This window comes from Leiobunum rupestre, chromosome 8 (genome assembly GCF_980474605.1).
Source record: "Leiobunum rupestre chromosome 8, qqLeiRupe1.1.hap1, whole genome shotgun sequence".
NCBI classification, from domain to species: Eukaryota; Metazoa; Arthropoda; class Arachnida; order Opiliones; family Sclerosomatidae; genus Leiobunum; species Leiobunum rupestre.
The window spans coordinates 49,381,551-49,399,972 of NC_143391.1; the positions used below are offsets into that span (position 1 = coordinate 49,381,551).

Consider the following 18,422-nt stretch of genomic DNA (forward strand, 5'->3'; position numbering starts at 1 on the left):
TTCCAGGTACGCCGTATTATATTCCTAGGTAGACGTAAATCATAATACCTCACGGAGCACGTGGCGCCATCTAACTAAATTTAATCTTATATTTCGGAAATAAAGGTTTGACCGAAATAAAGTTAGCTATAACTTTGAACTAGATAAATTGAAATGCATAATATTAATAGAATGAAACAGCAGAAATGACCTCAGTGGCTATAATCAAAGAGTATAAAAACTACGTAACCTAGAGATATAATGACGGTCGAAAGCAGTAAAGGAAGTTGTAGCAACCGGAGGGGAAGGCACTCAGTGAATTTGCACTTCAAATTTCGGAACCGCAGCGCCACTACGGCAGTTTTAAGAGTCAATCATTTTGATTTAGTTCAACATTCTGGAAAATTCCTTAAGGAATTGGTTACCTTTAGGACTTGGCAACGTTAGAGAACAAACGCCTTTTTCTTCACTTTTTGAAAATAAACACCGAAACAACGAATCCACAAATTCTAACTAAAAAAATCACGAAACAGTAACCAATTACTGTCACTTTTTTCAATTGACAGATATTAGACAATTAAATATCCAAAATGCCAAATTTAGCACCTCCGCAACACCGTAACTGCCATTTTTCTCCGGTTTTATTATTTATTGTACTAAATACTGCCGTAGTGGCGCTGCGGTACCGAAATTTGAAGTGCAAATTCACTGAGTGCCTTCCCCCCCGGTTGCTACAACTTCCTTTACTGCTTTCGACCGTCATTATATCTCTAGGTTACGTAGTTTTTATACTCTTTGCTATAATTGAGGTCGGAAGGCGGTGAGGGTGGCAGCCATGCTGTCTCGAAATGTTCCCCTTTTTCCTACCCCCCTTCTAAAACCCAAACCTTTCAAGGCGCGAAAGCCTTTGGGATTTATTTTACCGGCTGTCGTTTCTTTCAGCAAGCAGCAGCCAACAAAGATGGCGACGCCGATCCGCACTTGCAGCCGCCGTCGCCCGTTCGCCAGTATCTGATTTCGCCGCCGGCCTCGCCTCCCGTCGGCTGGGAACCGGTCGAGGAAGCCGAGCCCTGCATCAACTTCGACTTGCTCTCGGCTGTCTCGCACCTGAAACCAGGTATACTCGCACCGTATACGCGGTGAAAATGCCCTCTCACAGGGGCAACGCCATTAGAGACTGATTTTTAAATACCCTAAAATCTTAACAGATGGCGCCAACAGTCTGGAACGTAGATTTTTTTAAGTTGCAAAACTTTTCCTGAGTTTAATTTTTGCTAATAGTTTATACATGTCAGAACGTGCTCACATTGCACCCATGGCGTTGTACGGCAGCGCCAAAGGTGGCCCTTCCTGTAACTAGATCATGCCACATTTTCCCCCTTTTACAATGTCACTATGCAGCTTGAGCATATTGCGTTTCCACACGCCACTTTTGTTGCCCTTTAAATGTAAAGATAAAAGTGTTTTTAGATAAATAAGTATTTCTTCTCTTCCAGCCAAAAAGGTTAAATTGGCGCCATCTAGTTCAAATAATAGCGTTAAAATCGAACCTCTCAGGGCTTCGTTCTAATAGATTCGAGTCCAAAGGTCAGCGCGTGAAAATTCCCTTCCGACCCATGCGTCATAACGTTGTCTGTTCCACCTTGGACGAATAATTTACTGGACTCGAAACTTAAGCAAATTCCCCGGTTTTACAATTTGCATCGCCCGTCAGCGCTCCTACCGAGATAATTACGAAATATTTCTATCCAAATACAAAACACGTGCGTAAAAATGTCAGATGACCCGCATTCCGTCGTCTGCTGTTTTTAATGCTCTGCTTGTGGAATTTTAATAGGCTTTAGATTATTCACTAATAATTGTATTGGAATAAAAATTAAAGGGTAATTATTTAATACTTTTAAATAGTAATTTCAATTTAATGTTTTTGCATATATAGTTTGTGTGAAGGTTTAACTAGATTATAAATTTACAAATGCCTTGTCAAAATGGAAATAAAGGTGTAAGCTTTGACGACAGTGACGTGCTAAGAACGCTAGGCCTAACGTCATCCGCTAATATTGGGCACGTGTTTATTATTTGGATATAAATCTTTCCAATACTTGACACTACGGCACTGCCGTAGAAGAACCAAGCGCGCCATCTGGTCTCGGGTCCAGTAATTATTCGTCCAAGTTTCCACCCTCCCAAGCTTCCGAGGAGATGATGTTACGACGCAGGAATCCACAGTGTTCAAAAAAATTAAACAGACGCTTCAATAAAACATCTTCAATGAAATCGCCAAGAAGTAATATTTCCGGGAACCAGGACTTGAAAGTTCATTTTTATATAGTGCTTGTGGAAATAATGGAAACTTTTCAAATGTACGGTATGCAACAAGTGTTTCCTTTTAACCAGGAAGCTTTTTTAACGTATTAAGGCTTAGCAAAAACACTAAGTTCTGTTAGCATGTGAAAAAACCATAAATTGCAGGTCCTGGATCTCGGATATATTACTTCTTGGTGATTTCCTCGAAGATGTTTTATTTAAGCGCCTATAAACGCCATCTAGTGTAAGTAAAAGCATGATAATTGAACCTCTAAGGGCTTCCCTGTGAGCAATTTCTGAACCAGTCTATGATCTTAATTATTTGTAATTAATGCGTTATTTTGTTGCGCGCAGGAGAGCCTCACGAACTTCACCCCGCCAGCGGTTCTCAGCCCGGCATTGTGGTCCACGTCTGCGAAGACCCCCAAGGAGCGGCTCCGGCCCCGGCCACCAAGACCCCTAAAGTCAAGATCAACCAGACACGCTGCCCGGAGCGCAAGCACTCGCTGGAGTCGCCGGACAGTCCCTCGCCACCATCGAGCCCCAGCCAGGAAGCCACTTCTTAACGCTAATCTGCGGGACTCGCGCGAAAACCAATAAACGAAATATACATCAAATATATTATATCAGCGACGCCAAGTGGAAGTTCCGATAACAAACAAATAATAATAATGTAACCCGTATGTTCAATTTACGAAATTATTTAAAGTTGAGAGGAAGCGACTGCTGCGGGAAAAGAAATGGTATTATTTTGGCCAGTTAAATCATTGCGTGAATTTCACTTAAAACAGAACGACGACTAAACCAAATCAGTTATTACGTGTTTAGTGACTATTTAAAAATAGATTCCACCGGAAACATTGTTCTAAATTTTCGGTCAAAGATTTCCAAAAGAAAACAAATTCGCAGCTATAGGTATTTTTCTCTCTACATCTCTACACAGTCTACTAGCTGCATAATAGGTGTAGATGCACCATTTAAAAATTCGAACGGCTCACGCCTCTTGTATTAGAGCGCGATTAAAAGTAGACGTAGTGTCTGTATTCAATCTCCATCAACAAAAAGATAATTATTTTTTGCTGTATTATTTTTTTCGACTGTTAATTTTTGTTTTTGGGCGTCTTGGCTTCTGGCGAACGCTAATTTTTGTTTCGCCACCAGAGTCCGCCCTGTACCGGGCTTTTTCGAAAATATTAGTGTACAGAGTCGCCATCTGTTGCGTAATTCCTCAAACTCGTGCTGGTCCACTTAAAAAATTGTATAAAATCAACTGATATTTTTCCCAGGGATGTTCAGAAATATTTATATTAAATGAAATTACCTAAGACTAATTATTGTACTTGCAAATTATAATCGATTCAAACTCCCTCTAGTGGTGGATGTGCGAAATACTTGTAGTGATTAAAGCTTCGAAACCTTACCCGGGACAAGTACATTAATAAGCCTTATGATTTTGATTAAGTATAAAATAAATATTGTTAATTCGTTATGTATTCGGTGTTAAGTGTATCATAATTATTTTGGCTAATATAATTTATAACCATTGCTTGTAAATGGAGTAACCAATTTAGTTTATTTAAAACCGAAAGAATATTGGAATGTTTCACGTTTACTTTTTTTACATGTTTTTGATACAGAGAAAACCTAGAATGCTTCGGCTTAATTTGCATTAATTTTAATTTCTAAATTTTTTATAGTTTTAAGTTTATGTTTCATCTATCTTCCTCTCTTGGATGCATCACATTAATTAATTAATAAATTTTTTTACAAATGACTGAACCAAACCCCACGGCCAAAAATACTTATGGCTTCTAAGTATTACGAAAAAAATTTCATGTACTTAATTATTTGGAAAAGAACTAAAAATCAAATATAGATACATGTAGTCAAAATTATAGAAAACTGCCAGAATAAGCAGTAAATATAAATTTTCATATTGTTGGTGGACGGTCTAATCTCACATTTCTGACACCAGATTGCAACAGAATCTAGGCGTAGCGCATCTTAACAGACGGTTTAACTAAGTTACTTCTATGCGTTCTTGATGAAGTATATAAGAACTATGAAAATATTGAATAATGGCACCATGAAGTTATACTTCTCAAACACGGGGAATTGACTGGCGCCCTCTAGTGCCTACATTTTCATATGGTCGTGGAAAATAAAGTCTATAAATTATAATTTATTATTATTATTTATTGTTATTATTATCATTTTTATAATTATAATTCTTCAGTCAGCGAATGCAAATTAAAAAAAAATATTTTCCCATTTTTCGGTCTTTTATCAGAGTGGGGAATATATTCCACTTTTGCATTGTCCAGATGGAGCCACAGACATATTTTAGGGCGTTTCCATTATGAGAAGTAAAACATCATGGCAGCAGGGGAAAAGTTATCGTATATAGTTCTTGCGCGGTAAATTAGCATTGTAACTCGGCCATCTGAATTATTGGCTTTAAAAGTCGATTGATTATGTGGCGTTTAAATGAGATGCTAATAAAAGATCAAATTTAGTCGATTATTACCACACAACTAGAACGTCAGCGCAATATCGTGATTTAGCTCTGGCTTAGGTTCTCGAAGATGGCGCTACGCTAAACTAGGGAGCTTACACGTTGTGTAGTGTGCTCTTCAGCAAACTGAGAGTAAAAATCTTCCTCATTTAGTTTATACAACACGGTAATCAGTGGCGGCACCATGATTTTTTGTTGTTGTAGGCGAACAGGTCGTAGGCCCCTATTTACAAGACAACTAAATTCGTTTCAGGACAATAAGTACGTCTGTATGCCTAAAACAGAGTCTAGCTGCACTTTTGCCCAGACTCTGTATTGAGTCGTCGGGTACTCTGCTTCACTCAAAAATAAAACAAGCTAACTAAAGAATATTCTTCAATATAAACTAAACCCAAATGTAATATTTTAGGAGTTTGGTTTGCTAATGAGTCCTTGATTTGGAATTTGCATACGGTTTTAATTGGGCACCAACTGCCCAACTTTGAACGCAATTAAATTAACAATAAACACTTAAGTATAATATTGAACAAATTACTGCTCCCATTGGCTTAAATTTAGTTTATAAAACGTTTACTTTAACTATTTGATAGTATTGTCAAAACTCCAATAAAAGGTATTTGCAATGAGGCAGATTTCTTCTACGATTATACTGAAGATGGCGCAACAGATTGATTTTGGACACATGCGTCAAAATATTATTTTCACGAACCTTTTGCAAAAATGCCCCTGTTCAATCTAACCCGTCTATTAAGAAACATTTTTTATTTAATTTATTTAGAAAATTAAAAAGTATAAACTATGTAATTTCTAAATAAATTTGGGTTATTTTTACATAGAAAAATCTTTAGAAACGTCGGGGTTTTTTATATTACAAATACTGATAGAGAACAAACTCTATGGGATATAGAAAATCTTAGACATTCTATCAAGAAAATTTGGTTAAAGGGATAGTAACTTACTTTCTTGGTACATTCATGTTGTTTGAATAAAAACAACGAACTATTTGTGGAGCATCCAAGAAAGGTTTAATGCAAGAGAGATTCTTTGGTTCTTTACATGTGGCTTTCGCGTGTTTGTACATGATGGAACAAAAACAAATGAACGCAACGCGAATTATTTTTCTTGTGAAATGAACAAGATACCAGCGTCTAGTGTAATTGTAAACATCATGTTATTGTTCAATTATTTATAATTTTATTGAAATTGGATAATTAAGTAATGCATATAGTGGGTAATATCTAGAATTAACTCTGTTTTCGATAGTAAATATTTAAATAAAATGTTACGATATATATAATGACTTTTTCTTATGTTATAACGTTTTTTACGCAACTCCAGTAATACCATAGGTAACATAACAAGTGTATCAGATTTGTAGCCCGGTGTACCGCAAACAGAGTGCACACCACCGGAGGTCCTCATCATATTGCCCAACGCCAGCGTCCACAGCCCGGACAGGTGACAGAACAGCGAAGGCAGCGAGAGAACCCTACCGCTGACGGTCTCACCTTTGGCGCAAGCCTCGCAACTCAGCAGAAGGTGCAACAATGGGGCGACCAACCCCTCACTACGCACACAGCAGTGGGAATAAGAGCGGATGGAGACCAGTTCCCACTTCTACGTAGGTAGAGAGCCATACCCTTCAGAAAGAGCTCCTAAAGGGGAACGACGGGCACACAGCTGGCACTGGACACCCGGTGTTGCCCCAAAAGGCCGGGAAACAGGACCACTGCGCCTCATACGGAAACTCGCCACCCCACAGCAGGCTACCCAGTCCTCCGAGGCGGCCAGTTTGCCTGCACCCTCTCCGATAGCCTGAACCGAAGATCAGTTTCCAGCCCACACCTGACCAAAGTCGGAAGTGGAGATAGGACAATTTGATCAGAGCTAAGTACAGCTAACATCTCCCAGGGCGCCACCGTCCTTATGGGTTACATGAACCGGACCCCGACTCCCCGGTAAAGCCACCAGTTATTGCACACTCTGATACATTAAGGGCCAGGTAACATAACAAAGATAAGTAAGACACTGTCTTTTCTCCCAACAGCAATTTGTATAATATGTCTGTTTCGCCCATGACCGCTCGTATTACATTTTCCGCCATTAAACTAAACTGGAAGTAATTTTCCAATGAAGGTAACAGGAAGTAAGCAGAAGGAAGTTTCCTGTTCTGAAAGTTGGCATTACGCAATCACTCCGCGACAGAATATGATTAACGGGAATCGTTAAGCGTCCTCCGTAAGTTACTTAAAGTAATACGGGCTGCGACAACGCATCGATTGGCGTGACATCTACTTTCAGAACTGAAAATTGTTTAGTGGGTGATTTACTTTTTGCCCGTTTCTACAAAATGTAAAATGCAAACTTGTCTAAAAAAACGCCGTAGATGGCGCCACCATAAAATACATTTCCACCGGGGGCTATCCCCAATAATATACAATATTTTAGTGTTAAATTAGCCATTTCCATCATTCAGGGCATTCCAAGTCATAAAAAAATTACAGCAACTGTCGGCTCAAACATTGCCACCTGTATTATGATAAGGCCCTTGTTATTAGAGATGGCAATGAATCTATCCGATTCTTCGAAAAAAAGTGACTTTACTGGAGAAAGTGGTGTCATCTATTAATGGCAAAGGAAGCTAAAATTCAAAATAGCGAAAGAATAACGTCGACAGAGACCCATTTCAAATAATTGAGCGAAGCGAGCGAGGCTCTCACTGCAGCGACTTCAATGGAAAAGATGCCTGTCGTGCTATCCGTCCGTCACCTGGCTGTCGCCAATTTTTAAACACACATTGCGAAACAGTGGAAAAGTACAGGTAGTTTAATGGGTATAAGGCGCGCGAATAGTTTCGAAAATGAATAGTCTCGAATGTGAATAACACCGAAAGATTGTACAAAGAAAGTGTCCTAGTCTCGAATCTGAATAGACTCGAAAATGAATAACCAGGAAACTGATTAGCGTCGAAACTGACTAGTCTCGAAAGCTCAATGTGCGGTACTGGAATAGACTCGAAACTGACTTCTCTCGAAACTGAACAGTCTCGAATCGGAATAAATTCGAACTGATTTCACTCGAATCGGAATAGTATCGAAACTGATTTCACTAGAATCGGAATAGATTCGAGGTTAGGCCTATATTTTGTCATCGGTTCCACGAATTGGTTTTTGGTGAGAGGGGAAAACTCGAATGCCCTGACTGACCTTAACTTCTTTTCATCACTTTTTTTCCATCATCGACTCGTTCGCATTATGGCCGAGAGCTGTAGGCTATATTTATAATAACAGTACTAGGTAAGCATCAATTTTCTCTATTTTCTTCGCTTATAAAACTTTTGCAGCCTCGCGACGCGTTTCGTATTTTGAAAGAAAATTCTTTTTCGTCTTCATGTTTCAGTCTTGTTTCTTCCGTATGTATTGAAAATCGTTTACCGGCTCTGTAGTTTTTATCATGGTTTTGTCCATTATAAAATGTAGCTTTCTTATACTTAAAATGTTTGAAACAAAGTAAAGGAGAAAAAACTTGTGACTTGAATTCCAGCCATTACGCGCGCTCCGCTCAATTTTTTGTAGAGAACGCCCATTTCGGGTTAATAATAATAATAATATATCAGCTAGGCTAATACAAAAGGCACCACCTTAGGTCTAATTCCTCAAGCGACTTTTAAAGCCATTAATTTTAGACGCCCTAGTTATAATTAGACAACTTATACTCTACTTAGTTGATTTTAACCTTAATTGAGCGTAGTGGGAAGTTGATATGAAGTTTTGCTGTCCGTCCGTCCATCCGTCCGACTCAAGACAAGCGACTTGAGTAAAAAAAATTGCAGTCCGTCGCGGAGGTCCGTGGTTGGGGGATCTTCAATTGGAGGAGAACGGGCGGCTGTGAATTCCAAGAAAGGAAGAGTGGGTAGGTGATGTAAGAGAGGAGCGCGAACAAAATGTATTGATGAAAAAAATCAACACTTCCAAAAACTATTATTTAACATATTTGGTTTAAAATAAAATCAAAGCAAATCCAAATCCCATACAAAATTTTGAAAAAAATCCAAAATCCAAGAATTTCGCTCCCATAGACTTAGTATGATAAACCCACAACAACAAATCTTGGATTTTTGAAAAAAATCCAAAATCCCGTACACAAAAGTGACAAATGTCGGACCCTCGATTTAACCTGTATCACGAGCTGGTTAATAGGATACGCTTAATAAACGTATAGTTGTTGAAAGCTCACGTAGTAAATTTCTGCTTGTCGCCTTTTTGATTGAGTTATTTTGAGCGTAACAACGTCACGATAAGCAATCGGACCGAACGGTAAAGAAATCAGAAGTACCAGTCTTTTATATTTTACGATTTAAGGTGTTGTTCGCAACATCTTATTGATTGTCATTTCCAAAGCTTATTAATTTGGTCTAAATAACTACAGGGTTCGTACAAAATCTGGAAAAATTAAGGAAATTGGAAATGGCCCCAATATTAGCATGGGGTATCGCTATTAAAGCTCTAAAAACTCTAGTAGTGTTGTAAGTCGGAAAATTTTCCGTATTTTTCCGACCAAAAAAATAAAAAAAAGTTTTCATTCCATGATTAGTCTAATATATTGTTTGCAAATTTAAATAAAGCGGCATTTTCGCATAATTTTCTTTTAATCTGTAAGTAAAACCAAAAGTAAATAGGGGGAGAAAGTCGCCCTATTTACTTTTGGTAAAACTAAACCTCTAGACTAGTTTAAACTGATTAACAATGTAAAACTATTAATGTTTTGTAGTATGTTTACATTTTATATCGATAAAATGTTAAAAACATTAAAAACCCTTAAAAAGTAATTTATGTTTTAATATTTTATTTTTCCGATTTGCGGAAAATTTTCCGGAAATTTTTCCTTATTTTATTTTTCCGGAAAATTAACAACCCTAGACTCTAGTCTGTCGATAATATGCCGTAAAACATTGGTTTCCTATTTCCACAAATGGCGCGAATTTCAATCAAAATAGCAGTGGTGTCAGATTCCGATTGCCTTTTTTGGCTGTTTAAGAATCGCATGCCTGGCAGCGCTGTTTCTCCACAAGGAAAACAGCGAGGATAGCGAAAACAAATACTCGAAGAGTTTAGAGAGCAGCTTATTAAAATGATCCAGTACCCGAATATGCAATTTTTTGATACTCGGTAATCGATGAGTATTCTCCAAATACTTCATCGAGTTCGAGTGCCCGACTTCAGAAAAGGCCGAGTACTCGATGATGTTCGATAAAAAGGGATAGTGGGGTAATTCCATGCCAAATCACCCGTTTTCGGAAAAAGTTTCCCACGGCACCATGCGCGATTTCGGCGTAACATTACACGTTAGTAATATATATATTTTTAGTGGGAAATCCAAATTTTTAGCCCAAAATTCAACGTAGTTTTTAAAATATGATTTAAAAAAAAAATGATGTCTAGGGTGTACATTTTCGAAATGCCGAAAATCTCGGTATGTGCGTACGAATAACTCAAAACGTATTCAAGATAGACCCACGAAAAATTTTATACTAGAAATATAGGTAGCAGTGGGTAACTAGAAAGTTTTATTTCCGAAAGATATAAATTAGTTTTTTAATAAAAGATATTTGAAAATGGCGATTTTAACTGAACTTTCGTTTGTTGAGGTAAACTAAAAATGATGTTGTCGCCAAGATATTAAATCTGAGATAAATATGAGGGTTGATATTATGTAAAATGGACCCAATGAACACGAAAATAGCACTGAAAGAAATCTCAGGAATTTAGTTTTTGAGTTATAGCTACGTGAACCGACCTATTTTTTTGAAAAACTACTAAACATGGTAGTGATTGCGGCAAAATTACGGTACGTAGGGAGTTGGAAATCAAAAAAAGAATACCACCGGTAAAATGCTGAGATTTTAAGCTACAAAATACGTAATTAAAAAAATTGTTTATGGGAGACCTAAATTACCAAAATCAAGATTCAATTTTAAGTAATTTCAACTTAAGAATTTGATTCCGGTTTCCTCTCTCTCTCGCTCTCGGTCATTCTTCGGTGGAGAAATTGAAGAAATCCTACGCAAGTTCCAAAACTTCGCACACGTGGCCCGGCAAACTGTAACGTTTGTTTCTAGTTTCTACTCTTAAAGAAGTATGGATCAAGGTACGAAAGTCTTCAAAAATATTGTATTGACCCATACAATAAACACAAAGAAAATAAGCGCCAATCTTAGAAGTATTACTTTTCCGCTCCCTAAATCTTTAAATGAAACATAACAAATGAAAACTCTAATTCCTGGGCAAAAGTTATGTACAAATTGCTTAAATGACTCCCAAAAAATCTTGGAAAATTCAGAATCTCAAGGTAGTTCGTCAAGCCAAGGTTTTATTCTAAGCCAAGACGCTCGAAATGAGTTGAATGAGGCTAATGAACTGTTGGGTCAATCTCCATTAAAAAGAGTCAGCGAACGAGATTAACCAAGGTTTATTAAAAAAAAAGTGCTCAAGCTTTCTAGTTCATACAAAGCAACTCTAGAAAAATGTCTAGGAACAACTTTAGACGTTTCCTTATCAACTACTGAAGAGGAAACTATATCAACGTGTGAAAAATGTTAAGGCTTTGAGAAAATAATAGATCAACTGAAGGATAAAATAAAGGTTTCCACTAAGCAAGAGCAAATAAACCTGCTAACCCTAGTTCCAGAATGTTACACGAAAGCAAATATCGTAAAAGAATTCGGTGTTAGTGAATACATGGTTAAAAGTTAAAGCAAGAAAAAGGAATTCTTCCGGGCTCTCGTACTAAACAAAGTAAATGTCAGATGAGATAAAAAACGAGGTACTAAAATTCTACGAAAATGATCAATCCTCTAGACTTTGTCCTGGTAGGAAAGAGTGTGTATCCATAAAGGTTAATGGAAAACGACAACTAATTCAGAAGCGACTTTTGCTTGCTAATTTTAGGGAGCTTCATGTCGAGTTCACTAAGCAAACAAATATGAAGGTGGGACTGTCGAAGTTTTGTCAGTTAAGGCCGAAGAGCTGCATAATAGCTGGTAGAACTGGAACTCACACCGTATGTGTTTGCGAGTATCACCAGAACATAAAATTAACTCTCTATTCGATACCTAACTATCACAAGGACTATAAAGATTTGCTTTCGTTGACCGTATGCGACATTTAAAACCGAAACTGCATGTTGCACCAATGTGATAATCGCCCTGGAATAGAACCTGTTCAAAGGTACCTACAAAACCATTTTGCCGAACAGAACATTGACGAAGACGATACCGTGGAGTTTAAACAATGGGTTCATAAAACTCACGACCAACTTGAGGATTTTCAAATGCCATCGGCTGATTTCATTGACAAAATAATAAAAATGCTTAGCGTTTTAGCGCCATATCACTACATGTCTTATACGCAATCGAAATTCTTACGATGTCAATACCGTTCACGCATTTTTATGCAAAATTATTGCAGCTGTTAAAAATAATGTACCGAACACAATTGACAAACTTATTTACTTTAGTGATGGGGCCAGAAGTCAATACAAAAACCTCAAGAATTTAGCTAATTTCTGCTGCCACGAAAGGGATTTTAAATTAAAAGCTGAATGGTACTTTTTCACCACCTCACACGGCAAAAGTCCATGTGACGGAATTGGGGGTACCGTGAAACGACTAGTGGCCAAGGCGAGCCTACAGGCAACAAAAACCTCACAAACACAAAAACCTGAAGAAATGTTCATGTGGTGTACACAAAATGTTAAAAACATCAATTTTGGATATCAATCGACAAAAGATGTCTTGGTTAGCTTCTTTCGTAGAAAAGATTTAGAACTATTTTGGCCAAGAAAGGATGATATATGCTGGGTACCTTTACAAGATATAATATCCATTGTAAAACCTAATTTATTTTTGGATGGTAGAACCTTTGTTCTGAGCCAACTAGAACACACACATATTATGTCAAAAGTAAATAACTAAAACCGATTTGGTTTCCAGTCAATTTACTTAAAATTGAATCTTGATTTTGGTAATTTAGGTCTCCCATAAACAACTTTTTTACTTACGTGTTTTGTAGCTTAAAATCTCAGCATTTTAGCGGTGGTATTCTTTTTTTGATTTTCAACTCCCTACGTACCGTAATTTTGCCGCAATCACTACCATGTTTAGTAGTTTTTCCAAAAAAATAGGTCGGTTCACGTATCTATAACTCAAAACCTAAATTACTGAGATTTCTTTCAGCGCTATTTTCGTGTTCATTGGGTCCATTTTACATAATATCAAGAAAACTTTCTAGTTACCCACTGCTACCTATATTTCTAGTATAAAACGTTTCGTGGGTCTATCTTGAATAGGTTTTGAGTTATTCGTAAGCACATACCGAGATTTTCGGCATTTTGAAAATGTACACCCTAGACATCATTTTTTCAAAAAATCATATTTTAAAAACAACATTGAATTTTTGGGCTAAAAATTTGGATTTCCCACTAAAAATATATATATTACTAACGTGTAATGTTACGTCGAAATCGCGCATGGTGCCGTGGGAAACGTTTTCCGAAAACGGGTGATTTGGCATGGAATTACCCATTATACGAGGAGTCCCTGGCGTTATGTTTCTCGTGTAAATGGTACAATATGGTGGAAGGTACCAAATTTTTCAGAAAAATGAGGAGAATTTGAATATTGATGGTACTAGTTCGGGGGCGTGCCAGGGGGTTGTAAACTAATTATTTAATTAATTTAAATTTAAACGCTTTAATACAAACATTTAAGTACTAATTAGCATCCTGGTTAAGCAAAATCTAATTAACGTAAAGAATTACACACAGGGGGCGCAATAATCTCTCCCCCCTCCATATTTTTAAGCAAACTCGCTTTTTATCCTTATCCAGCTGATGTAGGTGTCGCGAAATAGATTTAATTAATTGAATATTAAAATTGTGTTGTATTATAATTTTTTGTAAAATTGGAACCATCCTCGAAAATCGGGTATATATATATTTCACCACATTGCAACAGCCTAGCTATTGTCCACAATGCTATTTTTAGCGTCTTTTTAGAAAGGAATTGTAGGGACGGTTTCTTGGGCCGATTCAGTGGCGCCATAGTTTGAAGGTCGAGCATTGACAAGGTATTCGGGATTATTTCGGGGTTTTTTCCAAGAGCTCCTAGCGTGCCCAAAATCGGGGCTTAGGGGAAGGTATAACCTTTATGGTCAGAGAGTGTCACCCCCTTCTTTCAGGGTAAAAGGGGGTGAAGCTCAGTGAGAAAAAATCTGTACTTATTCATTCGCATTTCTGTGCTGTCGAAATAAACATTGTTTGAATTTTGTCCGTTTACTTCGTAGTCAATAATTTTTAACTTAAGCCACTTGGGGTCTAAGTTTTGGGCTGCGGATTTTTAAGGTCGCGAATTAACCTGACTATCGGTTCGCAACACATTTTGGTGCCGAAACCCGGGAGGGAATTTAGATTTAGGATACTTTGCAAAGTATGAGTGTTAGTTGAATATAGTCGGGCGCGAAAACGAACCTCCACAGAAGATGACGACGTTGCATCGGTTGCAAGCGAAATGGAATTTAAACAAAGATCAAGCGGAAACATTTATCAACGAGCTTGAAACGGAGCTTGTAAAAGCAGAAATCGACTCTACGGTAATTCTACAACTACGGAATCAATTGATACAGGTCGAGAAGAATTTAGAGAAAATTAACAACGACCTAGAAGAAGAGGTAGACCTAGCGAACCTAGAGACAACGGTGGCACAATGGCTAAAAATTCAGAAGCGAATCATCGACGCTAGAAGCAAAGCGGAAAGTTACGAAGGTCGTTCGGGAACGAACGGAAGAGGCGCGAACGGGCGTCCAGAAAACAACGAAAGAACGGTAAAGCTGCCAAAGCTAACAATCAACAAGTTTGACGGAACCATCGCCAAGTGGCAAGACTTTTGGTGCAGTTTCGATAACGCGATCAACAAAAATGAGTCCCTCAGCACGTCAGATAAGTTCAATTACTCGCACTCGTTTTTGGAGGGAAAGGCTCTCAGAGCCATTTCGGGCTTATCGAGATCGAACGGCAACTACGAAGCTTCGATAAAATTGCTTAAAGAAAGGTTTGGACGGACCGATCTTATCGTAAATGAGCATATGAACACTTTAATAAATTTAACCCCAGTCAGGAGAGCTACTGACTCAGTTAGTCTTAGGCGTATCTACGACACAATCGAGGTTCAGATTAGGGGATTGGAATCGTTAGGAGTAGTGTCCGATACTTAAAATTGTAAAATTTCTTGGTAAAGAAGTGTCTAGCAGGGAAAGAACCTAGGCCTTCAGAAAGGAAAGGGAACCGGGAGCGCAAATGGACGGCTAGCGGGGGGAATATTCCATCGGCAGCGGCCCTAACAGTTACGGCGAAAAATCGAAAGTATTGCGTATTTTGTAGTTCAAATAACCACGCGTCCGAAGAGTGTAAGCGTTACACCGGAGACGAAAGGAAGCGAATGGAAAAAGGGCGGGTGTTTTATCTGTTTGGGGGCTAGCCATATGGCTAGAAATTGTAGAAATAAAATTGGATGCAGTCAGTGCGAAGGTTATCATCATTTAGCTTTATGCGATCGACAAGATAATTTAGAAAGCTTAAAGAGAAAGACGAGATTAATAACTCTATAAACCTAACGACGATCGTGGTCGAAGGAACGGGGATAGATACGAAGGTATTACTACAAACCGCTGGGGTTAGCGTAACAAGTGGCGAACCAAGTAATTCCCAAGTGAAATTTAGTGTCCGTTGTCTATTAGACAACGGTAGCCACCGAACTTATATCAGAGAAGATATAGCTAAAAAATTAGACCTACCCGTGGTGGGGAAGGAAACCTTGTTGATCCACAATTTCGGGAACACAGAAGGACAACGGGTTACGACAAATAGGGTTAGACTCGCTGTGGGAAATCTGAGTGAACAGAGAAAATTTGCCATGATAGAAGCGTTGGTTAGGCCAGAATTGTGCAGCGCTGTGATATCGGTACCTGGGGAGGAGGCTGAGGCCCTTTTAAGGAAGGGGGGGATAGAATTGGCCGACGGAAAATTTTGGAACGGACTTAGACGAGCGTATAGGCCTCCTAATAGGTAGTGACTACTACTGGACAGTAGTCAGCGAGAAAAAGGTTCAACGTTTGGGGCCAGCTTTAGTAGCGGTTAAGACACTTTTTGGGTGGACCCTCCATGGTCAAACGTCGGTTGCACTTACGTCAGCAGTAAGAGATAGTGTATCTACGCACTTCGCAACCGTAGGGGAGGAATTAGCCAATGAAATTCGTGCTTTTTGGGATTTAGAAACCTTGGGCGTGAAGGGTCACGAAATAAATTTAGATACGAGCAATGCCGAAACATTAAAACAGTTTGAAAAGTCGATTAGGATAGCAGACGGGAGGTATGAAGTAGCTCTCCCCTGGCGGGAAAATACAGAAATGCTCGCGGACAACCTAGCAGTAGCAACTAGAAGAACTGATAACTTATTCAAGCGATTTAGAGAAAATCCAGTCTTGTATGAACAGTACCGTGACGTCATGCAAGAACAAATCGAGCAAGGCATCGTAGAACGCGTAACGAACAATCCGGACCTGGGTAACCCAACGTACTATTTACCCCATCGAGATGTTATTAGAACCAACAGCGAAACAACGCGCCTCCGAATAGTATTTGATGCGTCTTCACACGCGTTCGGAAAGCAATCTCTAAATGATTGTTTGAAACCAGGACCGAACTTGAACCCGGACTTGCTAGATTTACTTGTGAAATTTCGGAAAAACGAAGTCGCTTTTATCGCGGACTTAGAAAAGGCTTTCCTGCAAATATCGCTAAACCCGAACGATCGCGACGCGGTACGTTTTTTGTGGAACACTAAATCGACCGGAAATGATTTCGAAACTTTTCGGATAACACGCGTTCCTTTCGGGGCTACTTGTAGCCCATATCTGCTAAACGCTACCATCGAACACCATTTGAAGAAAAACGAAAAGGAATTCCCGCGTACCTGCAAAATGATCCGAGAACACAAGTACGTAGATGACTTATTGGGAGGCGGAAAAACGAAAGGCGAAGCGCTGGAGCTGACCAAGGAAGCGAGAGAAGTCTTCGGCAGAGCCAATATGAACTTGAGGAAATTTCAAACGAACGTACCAGATTTACGAGAAGCCTGGGTGGAAAACAATGTTCCACAAGGAGAAAATAAACCAGTTGTCAAAGTTCTAGGACTGCAATGGGAAACGGAAACTGACAAGTTTTCAATCAACACAGAGTCGCTGCTAGAGAATTCGACTAAACGGGTGAGCACGAAAAGGTGTGTTTTACAAACTGTCGCTCAAATTTACGACCCCCTCGGACTGATTGCGCCGTTTACAATTATCGGGAAATTATTAATTCAAGAACTGCGGGAAGCGGGATGTTCGTGGGACGAACAAATACCTGAGAATTTATCCGCTAAATTCAAACTTTGGAGCGAGGAACTACAACGCGTAACCGAAATTAAAATTCCGCGTTTCTATTACCACGAGAGCTGTAACGAAAAAATCAAACATCGGGAATTAGTTTGTTTTTGTGTCGCGAGCGAGAAAAGTTACGCGGCCGTTGTATACATTCGGTACGTGTCCGAAAGCGGAAAGATCGGAACTACGATAATCGCATCAAAAACGCGAGTCGCACCGATAAAGAAAATTTGCTTACCGCGTTTGGAACTGATGGGTGCGCTACTGGGAGCCCGCCTAACTAGTCACATAAAGAACAATGATTTCGCGGAAGAACTAGATCGGGTAAGATTGTTCACAGACTCTACCATAGCTCTCGGGTGGATTCGTCAATCCGCAAAGAACTTTAAACCGTTCGTAAGCAATCGCGTTAGCGAAATTCAGTCGTTGACTGAACCAGCAGACTGGTGCCATGTCAAGGGAGCCGACAACCCGGCAGACTACCCAACACGAGGATTTAAGGTCGCAGAGCTGAGGCAGTCGAAAACCTGGTGGGAAGGCCCACGATGGCTTCGGCTGACGGAAGAAAGATGGCCAACATCGAAGGTCATGTACGCGTAAGCGAACAACAACGATCCGGAAGTACGGAAAATGAGGAAGCTGTACCGCGGAACCAGAGACGGTGCCAATATTGAATTGGCAAAGGTATGGAAATTTGGAAAAATTATTGAGAATATTCGCGAGAATTTCCAGACTAGCTAAGAAAGCTAGCAAAAGCGGAAACCAAAAAATGAACTCTTCATTGACGGGAGAAGAATTATTAGAAGCGGAAGCCAAACTCGGCCGACTAGTACAAGCGGAAGTTTTCGCCAAAGAGGTAGCCGCACTACAAAAAGGGGAAAAGGTTGACAAGGAGTCAAAAATATACGCTCTGGACCCGTTTTTGGATGAAGACGGGTTGATACGCGTCGGTGGCAGACTGCAGTACGCAAATTTCTCATACGGTGAGAAACACCCAAAAATCCTGCCAGATAAACACGGATTTACAAACCTCCTTATCGATTATTACCATGAGCGCGTCATGCACGCGGGAGTTAACGGGTTGCTGGCGGACTTACGTGAGCATTATTGGGTCGTGCGTTCACGCCAAAAGGTAAAATCGAGTG

At 39.2% G+C, this 18,422-nt stretch overlaps 3 protein-coding genes across 3 annotated transcripts in view; all 3 read left to right on the forward strand.

Annotated features, from left to right (window-relative positions):
- Positions 1 to 6,082, forward strand: part of sra (RRM_RCAN_like domain containing protein Sra) — a 67,543-nt gene extending 61,461 nt beyond the window's left edge. The window contains exons 3-4 of the mRNA XM_090155974.1: positions 922 to 1,096; positions 2,641 to 6,082. Of these exons, the coding sequence (XP_090012100.1) occupies positions 922 to 1,096; positions 2,641 to 2,852 (387 nt within the window). The 3' untranslated portion in view covers positions 2,853 to 6,082. The remainder of the gene's footprint in view (positions 1 to 921; positions 1,097 to 2,640) is intronic.
- An 8,255-nt stretch (positions 6,083 to 14,337) lies between these two features.
- LOC149933607 (uncharacterized) lies at positions 14,338 to 15,069 on the forward strand. The gene has a single exon (XM_090157352.1). It carries the CDS (start codon positions 14,338 to 14,340, stop codon positions 15,067 to 15,069), a length of 732 nt encoding a protein of 243 aa, XP_090013478.1.
- Positions 15,070 to 16,260: 1,191 nt separating this feature from the next.
- On the forward strand, positions 16,261 to 17,877 carry LOC149933608 (uncharacterized). Its single transcript, XM_090157353.1, has one exon. The coding sequence runs from the start codon at positions 16,261 to 16,263 to the stop codon at positions 17,875 to 17,877; it is 1,617 nt and encodes a 538-aa protein (XP_090013479.1).
- Positions 17,878 to 18,422: the final 545 nt, after the last annotated feature.